This window comes from Scomber japonicus, chromosome 10 (genome assembly GCF_027409825.1).
Source record: "Scomber japonicus isolate fScoJap1 chromosome 10, fScoJap1.pri, whole genome shotgun sequence".
Lineage (NCBI taxonomy): Eukaryota > Metazoa > Chordata > Actinopteri > Scombriformes > Scombridae > Scomber > Scomber japonicus.
In genome coordinates this window covers 32,670,168-32,681,198 of record NC_070587.1, presented here as the reverse complement: position 1 = coordinate 32,681,198, position 11,031 = coordinate 32,670,168, and the positions used below count along the sequence as shown (strand labels likewise).

General features: G+C 38.4%; 1 protein-coding gene across 1 annotated transcript in view; it reads left to right on the top strand.

The window, feature by feature from the left end:
• The window catches only part of si:dkey-22o22.2 (neural-cadherin), a 162,939-nt gene extending 157,763 nt beyond the window's left edge, over window positions 1–5,176 (top strand). The window contains 4 exon segments of the mRNA XM_053327682.1: window positions 265–445; window positions 1,139–1,389; window positions 3,825–3,982; window positions 4,475–5,176. Of these exon segments, the coding sequence (XP_053183657.1) occupies window positions 265–445; window positions 1,139–1,389; window positions 3,825–3,982; window positions 4,475–5,176 (1,292 nt within the window).
• The last annotated feature ends 5,855 nt before the right edge of the window (window positions 5,177–11,031 follow it).

The window sequence follows — 11,031 nt, the reverse complement described above, 5'->3', positions numbered from 1 at the left end:
GTTGGCATGTGAGATATGTGTGTTGTGACTTCTGTTGCAACCAAATTGCCCTTCAGGGACATTAAATCAAATCAAATCAAATGATATGATATATGATATGATATATTAGGGAAATGTGTCTTGGACTCGAGTGCTGCACACAGTTACATAGAAACACCACAAATATTGCTCACATCCATTGATAAATACATAAAGTGCATAATATCTTGCATTTGTCTTTAAGTTTTGTTTAACTAAACTAAACTGACCTGGTCCCTCCTGCAGGCTGCCTGAGGGACGTTCGTTTTAACGGCCAGGTCCTCCCTCTGGACGGACAGAGCCGGGACTTAGTGACAGTGCTAGAGAGGCGCAGCGTCACCTCAGGGTGCTCCAGTGACGCCTGCGGAGCCCAACCCTGCAGAAGCCCGCTGCGCTGCATCGACCTGTGGAGGAAACACCAGTGCAGGTGGAGGACGGATACACACACACATAGACACACAGACACACACACACACACACACACACACACACACACACACACACACACACACACACACACACATAGACACACAGACACACACACACACACACACACACACACACACACACACACACACACACAGAGAACACAGTTTAACCCATGATAAACCCAGAGAGAGCCATGCTTTTATATTAGGAAGGAGGAAAGGAAGAAAGGAAGGAAGGAAGGCAGGGAGGAAGGAAGGAAGGACAGAAGTGAGGGAGGACGGAAGGAAGGAAGGACAGATAGAGGGAAGGAAGGAAGGAAGGAAGGACAGATAGAGGGAAGGAAGGAAGGACAGATGGAAGGAAGGAAGGAAGGAAGGAAGGACAGATGGAGGGAAGGAAGGAAGGAAGGAAGGAAGGAAGGAAGGAAGGACAGATAGAGGGAAGGAAGGAAGGACAGATGGAAGGAAGGAAGGACAGAAGGAAGGAAGGAAAGGAAAGGAGGAAGGAAGGAAGGAAGGAAGGAAGGAAGGAAGGACAGATGTAGGGAAGGAAGGAGGCAGGGAGGAAGGAAGGAAGCAAAGACAGAAGGAAGGAAGGACAGAAGGAAGGAAGGAATGAATACGTGCTTACATGTATATAATCAGTATAATTAGTAAACATGTAATCTAATAACAGTCTGAACCCTCTGCAGGTGTCCCGGTGGTCAGGTGACAGTAACAGATGATGCAGGTGAGCAGCGCTGCATGCCATCTCCGTGCGGTTCGTCTTCCTGCCGTAACGGCGGCGTGTGCCAGGCGCTGTCAGCTGAAAGCTACCGCTGCCGCTGCCAGGAGGGGTTCAGAGGTCAACGCTGTGAGCTGGGGCAGGTCAAAGGTCACCGGCTGGCCGCTCTCAGCCCGAGCTCCATCCTGGCCATCAGCATGTGTCTGCTCGTCTTCTTTGGTAATTAAACATTCAATTAAACTTTATTTATACATGCAGGTTAATGTTGTTCAAAGTGCTTCACTGTTGATTGACGAGCTGATAATATAAAGAAAAGGAATAAAAACAACAAAACAATTAAAAATAAAAATTGAGAACAATGTTCATGAGAGAAAATAAGACAATGTAAAAAATGTTTTCAATAAATACAAATAAATTAGAAAAATGAATTAACCTTTGTGTCGTCCTCCCGGGTCAAATTGACCCTGTCTCTTTTGACTGTTCCTTATTTCCTCCCTTCCTTCTTTCCTTACCTCCTTCTCTCTTTCTTTCCTCCCTCCTTTCCTCCCTCCCTCCCTCCCTCCTTTCCTTCCTTCACTCCTTCCTTCCTCCTTTCCTTCCTTCTTCCTTCCTTCCTTCCTCCATCCATCCTTCTTCCTTCCTTCCTCCCTCCATCCTTCCTCCTTCCTTCCTTCCTCCCTCCTTCCTCCCTTCTTTCCTTCCTTCTTCCTTCTCTCCTTCCTTCCTCCCTCCCTCCTTCCTCCCTCCTTTCCTTCCTTTTTCCTTCCCTCCCTCCTTCCTCCCTCCCTTCCTTCCTTGACTCAAGGACAACAGGAGGGTCAATGAACATAAGAGTGAATAAAAGAAAGTGTTTATTAAAAGTTAGAGGGGAAAAAACTGGGTTAAAATAGATTAAAAAATCAAACAAAAGAGATAAAGTTGATTAACGAGCTGATAATAAGACAGAACTAGTGACGAAATAAAGAAAAAAGGAATAAAAACAATTAAAAAAATTAAAAAGAAAAAAGAAAAAATTGAGACCAATGCACAAGAGAGAAAATAAGAATGATACACATGTAAACAAATTAGATAATTATAAATAAAAGAGATAAATGAATGAATAAAAATAACAGAGAATAAGAGAAAAGTTTATTAAAAGTTAGAGGGGGAAAAACTGGATAATAATCACAGACTGTATAAAAGAAATGGACGTAACATCCGTGATGTCACCCATTGGTTTGTGGACTGCTGCTCGGAAAGCCAATAGTTTCGAATCTGGGCAGCGCCATCTTGAAAATTTCAGGTGCATGCTGGGAAAAATAAAAACACGGATTCTACTTATATGGGCATGAGGCGGAGCCATGGGCGGAGCGGGGAGGTTGCTATGGTTGCGACGACTGGATCTCGAGGACATTGGTCAATTAACCTGTCAATCAGGACGTAGCCACGCCCTAATGCATACCCTGCTTTATCGTCAAATATAAAATCAGGGAGGCCAAAATGTCCCAAATGAACATCATACTGCATTGAAGAAGGCTTTAAACTAGCGATTGAGACCATAAACACATTTTGAAAACGTTTACTGAGGTTAGAAATCAAGTGAGAAGTTGGTGAATTCTCCATTGACTTGTATTGAGACGGTCGCCCCCTGGTGGCCTTTTGATAGAATGCAGTTCTAAGTTACTTCTGCGTTGGCCTCATTTCAGAGGACCAGAACTCCCCGCCTGGATAAAATGGATTAAAAAGATAACATTAAAGTAAAAAATGAAACAAAAGAGATAAAGTGTAATAAAAGCTGGACTAAAAACTTGGTTTAAAAAAGAAAAGAGATTAAAAAGACAGAAAAGAAACAGACAAATAAAACCGAATAAGAAGATAAAACTGAGGATAATAATATTGATAATAAAATAACATAAAATAAAGTAGAAGAAAACTTCACTTTGCGTTAAAGTCCTTAACAAATAAAAAAAGTTTATCTTTGAAGCCAGAGAGGAAAACATTTAAGGTTAAAACTGTAACTGAAGTCTCACACATCTATCAGACTAATTAATTTGGTCCAAACTCAGACACACAGAGACTTATATAAATACACACACACACACACACACACACACACGCTGTAAAATCAACCGTCTCCTCTAAAGACCTTTTGTCCTGAACTTGTGTGACAGAACGGATCAATAAGTTTTTCCATTAGTATCGATCATAAATCACCAGACAGCAGCAGCATCAGTGACGCAGAGAAGCTTCACTTATATAAAGATATCAAAACAACAATCACTGCTCTGTACTTGAGATGTCTGATAAATACTGTTATATATACTGTAGAATAACATATATTTATAGTTATAGTTCTTAGTGTGGACGGACCTTAAGACTTCATTTACTTACTTTTCCCCAGAAGATGAAAAACATGTTGGAGTCTGAGAGTGAAGGCTGTTATAGGCTGATAATCCCGCTCGCTTAGTTTTTATGTGAATTTATTTAATTTTAATTAATGTATAAATAAATAAATAAATGTTGTGATTTATTGAGCAGCTTTAACAAGCTGCTGCTGCTGCTGCAAACACACAGGAAGGAAATGAAATCTGCCACAAACACCTAAAGATGCATATTTACACTGTCTTGTGTGTGTGTGTGTGTGTGTGTGTGTGTGTGTGTGTGTGTGTGTGTAGCCGTGCTGGTGGCGGTGACGGTGTGGAACCAGAAAGGAAGCCGTAACAAGTTCAGGAAGCGAGGAGTTTATCACATTCCTGCTGAGCACGAGAGCTGGGAGGATATCAGAGAGAATATCCTCAACTACAACGAGGAGGGAGGAGGAGAGCAGGACCAGGTACATACAGAGACACACACACACACACACAGGACCAGGCACACACACACAGGACCAGGTACACACACACACAGAGACACACACAGGACCAGGTACACACACACACACACACACAGGACCAGGTACACACACACACAGAGACACACACAGAGACACACACACACACACACACACACACAGGACCAGGCACACACACACAGGACCAGGTACACACACACACACACACACACGTTATTGACTATTTACTGTTTTTAAGCAAGTTTAATTATTTGGTACAAAGTTTTTATGGTTACACCACTTAGACATTTTTACCATAATCCTCTAATATATTCTCTCTAAATGGATTAAAAGCAGAAATTTGATGCTGAGTCCACAAAAAAAGAATGTGTGAAGTTATTCATACGTTTATTTTCACATTTTAACTTTTAAATTTAAACTAAACCACATGGACACATATAAACATCATCTCTGTGTTTGTCTCCTTCCTCTCAGAACGGCTATGACATCACCGAGCTGAAGCGTCCTCTCTGCTCCAGTCTGTCTCAGTCCTCGTCCTGCACCACCGCTCCGCTCATCAAGTCCTCCCCTGGCTCCCAGGAGGAGGTGCACCCGTCCGGCTCCTCCTGCAGCTCCGGCGCTCCTTACCTCAGCATCCCTCATCATCATCATCATCAGCATCAGCATCAGCACGCCAACGCCAACAACAACTACTCCGCTGATGCAACCTACTCCAACTACGCCCCTCAGCTCAGTAGAGACATGGAGGTGAGTGATGTAGGAGGATACGGGGATGCAGCTGCCGCCGCCATCGCCGCAGCGACGCCAGGGTCGATGTCTCGCTCCCACGTTGACTTTAAAAACTACGTTTCTCGCATCATCTGGGAGGCGGACAACGACAGCGAGGCTTTCCCGCTGGACGCTTATCATGTGTGGTGCGTGGAGGGATCGGGGTCGGCGGCAGGAAGCTTGAGCTCGCTGGGGTCGGTCGCTCGCCGCCGAAACGATGAAGAGGAGGAGGAGGAAGAGGAGGAGGAGGATGATGAAGGGGGGTTCGGTTATGACAGGCTGTCGCAGTGGGGGCCGAAGTTCCAGACGCTGAGCGAGATGTACGACCGGCCGCAGCTGGCGCTCAGCTACAGAGAGGCGGTGGCTTTTATACAGAGGAGCCAAGAACCGCTGCCACAGCACCACTAGGGGGAGCTGCACACACACACATATACAAATATACACACACACACGTATACACACCTATACACACTTATGCAGTACACACACACACACTTATACACACCACCACTAGGGGGAGCACATATACACACATATACATACATGTACACAACACCACTAGGGGGAGCTGCACACACACACACACACACATATACATATACACATATACACAACACCACTAGGGGGCGCTGCACACACGCACACACACACACACATAAACACACATCTACGCACATACATACACCTGCATACACACACCTATACACACCTACACACACACAGAGTGGAGAGGCTGAAGCTGCGTTCACGTCGGCTCTGAAACATAAAAACAGGAGCTGAGTGATTATAAAGAGGATAGACCTTTAATTTCTTTAAAAATACAGAGGTGTCTACTTTTATTTTGAAACTACAACATGCTACACAGAAGAGCTTCAGCCATCAAATTAAATAAAAAGTCATGTTTCATCAGTGAAGTTTGATTATAATACATTTAAACATTAACAATGATATTAATGAAGTTACACTAAATTATAAAAAAAACACATTAAGAAAATAGACATTTAATTTCTTTTTAAATACTGAGGCATCTACTTTTATTTTGAAACTACGATTGCAAGAGAAGAATGAAAACATGCTTTACAGGAGAGCTTCAGCCATAAACTACCATCAGATTTTAATAAAATAATAAAAAATACATCTTATTAATGAAAAGCAGGTGTTAGTTTTCTTATTAATTAAAAACAGCTTGTTGTTTGTGTTCCTGAGACGTGAATGCAGCAGCAGCACTTTCCACTCGAGTTCATTCAAGAAGCAGAAATAACAAAGCACACACCACAAAGAGGAGGAGAGAAGTAATTTTTATGTACCAGCTTTACACAGAAAACACACCAACAAAACTTAATTTATTTTAGTTTTATTTCCTTTTTATTAAAGCGGTGTATTATATGTGATGTGTTCTGTTTTTAAGTGTGGGTGAAAAGAAAAAAAGTCGACTTCAGGGTCAACAAATGTTTTTTATGGAGGAATATTTCCGTTTAAAGTATTTCATGGTTCTTCTGAGTGACTGGTGAAGAATTACTGAGGTTTATTTCACAATAAAATGAAGGCCTTGATATTTTAGGAGACTTTTTTTTTAAAAGAGAAATTCTCCTTTTTAAAAGTGTGTTTTTTAATCTCCAACCTTCGACCCAAAAACCTACAAAACACAAAAATCTCTCCAAAATAAAAGAAATCCTCCTCAAGGACGAAGTTTCTTTTTCCTTCTCTTCTTCTTTTATTTTGTGACCTTCCTGTTGCACTAGTGGATGAATCAGAGTCCTCAGACGGGGCCGATGAGTCTGTTTTTTGCCAATAAATACACTTTAAATAAAAATAGAGAATAAAAGACCCCCCCCAAAAGAAAAACAAAACAAAACATGTAAAATAAGCTTTGATAGTTTTCAGATGAGAGATTATTTTTATACTCCCTTGTATTTACCCAGACGCTCTTTTTTCCACTTGCGGTTTGTTACGTTGGTTTTTTTTTGTTTTTTTTTTTTTGTTTTTTTAAGTGGTCGGACAGAAGAAGCAGCTCGTCTAAGATTAGAGTTAACGAGTTAAACTGCCTGAAAACGACGATCGACAGTCAATTATTCATTAATGCTACGTTGTTGTTGTTGTTGTTGATTCTTTAAGGTTCTCATAATGTGAGAATTAGCTGCTTTTTTTCCCCGTCGTCTTACGTGATAGTTAACAATATATTTAAGGTTTCGACTGTCGGTCGGATAAAATAAGGCTTTTAATAAAGTCGTTTTGGGGTCTAAAATATTGACATTTTTCACCTTTTTTTGGTTTCATTCAGTCGATGATTTCAAAATAAAAGTGGTGAAAATTAAGACAAGTCCAACTCAGCTCATCAAGTGAAGAAGTTAATTAACCTTTACATACTGTTCATATTCTTCCTTCCTTCCTTCCTTCCTTCCTTCCTTCCTCCCTCCCTTCCTTCTTTCCTTCCTTCCTTTCTTCCTTCCTTGTATCTGTCCTTCCTTCCTTCCTTCTCTTCCTACCTTCCATCCTTCCTTCCCTCCTTCCTCCCCTCTTTTTTATGATCCTGCCATTATCAGTTTGACTCTCTGATCTAAGACGGCTGATTTGTTTTTGTTTTTTAAACCAGAACACAAACTTTTCTCTCCACCTTTTTGTCTCAACCAGCCAAATTGTGATTTATTTTATTTTATTTTATTATTATTATTTTTAGAGTAAATGTGAAGCAGTGTTTTGTTTTAGCGTGCGGAGCGGTTCGTTCCTACCTCTCAGCTACGTTGTGTCGTCGTCACGCCGCCTTATGAATGTAGTTTTATATAAATATACAGAGCGAAAAGAGTACAAACCGGACTTTATTTTGAAATATTTGATTTAAAACCGACTCTTCTTTCTTTCTTCTTTCTTCTTCTTTTTTTTTTTAATTATTAGAGGATAAGTGCGTGACCCAATCTTCAGCCAATAAAAACAAATGGACACATCATCGACATTTTTGAGGATTTTTGAATTAAATTAAACTTATAGAGCAGAAATATGTTTAATATTTGAGTATTTTGATCCTAAAGTCAGAATATTTGTAGTTAAAGCCCTGAAATGTATCCCAAAAGATATTTTCTAGGTTTTTGTAACAATTTTACGGAGGCCAGGAGGAGCCAAGGAGAAAAAAATAACTACTTAATTATCTGAATTTAATAATTTGTGTTCTCTGAATTTAACTTTAATGCTCCTGCAGAGATCTTCCTCTTTTTTGGGGGGTTTATATAAGTAAATTAAACTTGTACTTTACTGTAGTACAGTTTGAAGTATTTATACTTTACTGTAGTACAGTTTGAAGTATTTATACTTTACTCTAGTACATTTTGAGGTATTTATACTTTACTGTAGTACAATTTGAGGTACTAGTACTTTACTGTTGTTACCATTTATATTTCTTTTACCTTACTGTAGTACAATTTGTGGTACTTTTACTTTAATGTAGTACAGTTTGAGGTACTTTTACTTTACTGTAGTACAGTTTGAGGTACTTGTACTTTACTGTAGTACAGTTTGAGGTACTAGTACTTTACTGTAGTACAGTTTGAGGTACTTGTACTTTACTGTAGTACAGTTTGAGGTACTAGTACTTTACTGTTGTTACCATTTATATTTCAAACTTCCAGCTGAGTTAATGCATTAAAAGAATATGATAAAATAAGAGCACAAATTATTAAATTAAAAGCTCCAATTAGTATATTTTTCTCTCTCTGTGCGAGTGTTTCCTTTTTCTTTTCTTTTTTTTTTTAATTTCTGGTCTCTGAAATAAAAAACTGAGTGAGTCCTCAGAAGTATTGTACTCTAAAAGCTATGCACCCAAATTTTACACAGGTGTCTTTTATATATAAATATATATGAAGATGATGTGCAGCTCCAGATGTTGAGTCCCGTGCGCCACATCTGGTCATAACTGTTGCTGTAAATGTTTTTAAAAAGCAGTTTGATACGTGTGTGTGTGTGTGTGTGTGTGTGTGTATATTTTGGATTCACATACACACACACACACACACACACACACACACACATTGAGACAGTGTTGATCTGTATGATATGATGTAAATATATGAACGTTTTATAGCAACTTAACATGAAATATTCCTTTTGTATATGACTTTTAATAAAAATGACTTTTCCCCAAAACGTTTGTTTGTTTGTAATTTTTATGTTTGAAGTACTTTTACTTTACTGTAGTACAGTTTGAGGTACTAGTACTTCGCTCTAGTACAGTTTGAGGTACTAGTACTTCGCTCTAGTACAGTTTGAGGTACTTTTACTTTATTCTAGTACAGTTAGAGTTACTTGTATTTTACTGTAGTACAGTTTGAGGTACTTTTACTTTACTGTAGTACAGTTTGAGGTACTTGTACTTTACTGAAGTACAGTTTGAGGTACTTTTACTTTACTGTAGTATAGTTTGAGGTACTAGTACTTTACTGTAGTACTGTTTGAAGTACTTTTACTTTACTGTAGTACAGTTTGAGGTACTTTTACTTTACTGTAGTACAGTTTGAGGTACTAGTACTTCACTCTAGTACAGTTTGAGGTACTTTTACTTTATTCTAGTACAGTAAGAGGTACTAGTATTTTACTGTAGTACAGTTTGAGGTTCTTTTACTTTACTGTAGTACAGTTTGAGGTACTTGTACTTTACTGAAGTACAGTTTGAGGTACTTGTACTTTACTGTAGTACAGTTCGAGGTACTTGTGCTTTACTGAAGTACAGTTTGAGGTACTTTTACTTTACTGTAGTACAGTTTTAGGTGCTTGTACTTTACTGCAATTCAGTTTGAGGTACTTGTACTTTACTGTAGTACAGTTTGAGGTACTTGTACTTTACTGAAGTACAGTTTGAGGTACTTGTACTTTACTCTAGTGCAGTTTGAGGTACTTTTACTTTACTGAAGTACAGTTTGAGGTACTTGTACTTTACTCTAGTACGGTTTGAGGTACTTGTACTTTACTCTAGTACAGTTTGAGGTACTTTTACTTTACTGAAGTACAGTTTGAGGTACTTTTACTTTATTCTAGTACAGTTTGAGGTACTTTTACTTTAATGTAGTACAGTTTGAGGTACTTTTACTTTATTCTAGTACAGTTTGAGGTACTTTTACTTTACTCTAGTACAGTTTGAGGTACTTGTACTATACTGTAATACAGTTAGAGGTACTTGTACTTTACTGTAGTAAAGTTTGAGGTACTTGTACTTTACTGCAGTACAGTTTGAGGTACTTTTACTTTACTGTAGCACAGTTCGAGGTACTAGTACTTTACTGTAGTAAAGTTTGAGGTACTTGTACTTTACTGCAGTACAGTTTGAGGTACTTTTACTTTACTGTAGCACAGTTTGAGGTACTTGTACTTTACTGTAGTACAGTTTGAGGTACTTGTACTTTACTGCAGTACAGTTTGAGGTACTTTTACTTTACTGCAGTACAGTTTGAGGTACTTGTACTTTACTCTAGTACGGTTTGAGGTACTTGTACTTTACTGCAGTACAGTTTGAGGTACTTTTACTTTACTGAAGTACAGTTTGAGGTACTTGTACTTTACTCTAGTACGGTTTGAGGTACTTGTACTTTACTGTAGTTTAGTTTGAGGTACTAGTACTTTATTCTAGTACAGTTTGAGGTACTAGTACTTTATTCTAGTACAGTTTGAGGTACTTTTACTTTACTGTAGTACATTTGGAGGTACTAGTACTTCACTGTAGTACAGTTTGAGGTACTAGTACTTTGCTGTAGTACAGTTTGAGGTACTTTTACTTTACTGTAGTTTAGTTTGAGGTACTAGTACTTTATTCTTGTACAGTTTGAGGTACTTTTACTTTACTGTAGTACAGTTTGAGGTACTAGTACTTCACTGTAGTACAGTTTGAGGTACTTGTACTTTGCTGTAGTACAGTTTGAGGTACTTTTACTTTACTGTAGTACAGTTTGAGGTACTTGTACTTTAATGTAGTACAGTTTGAGGTATTTAAAATCCAAGAAAAGGAATAATAATGATGAGAGAACAAATTTAAAAGAAAAAACAGACCAATACACACAAGAGAAAATAAGTGATAAAAATGTTCAGAAAATGTAAATAAAATAAAAAAAGAAATAAAAATAAAAGAGAATAAGAAAAAAAGTTAGATAGTAAATAAACTAGGTGGAAAAAAAAGATTAAACAAGTAAAATCAATAAGAAAATAAAACAAAAAATGGAAAAAATATATAGTTTAAAAAAATAAAGTAGACTTAATTTAAAAGCAATTCAATTGAAGATATATCT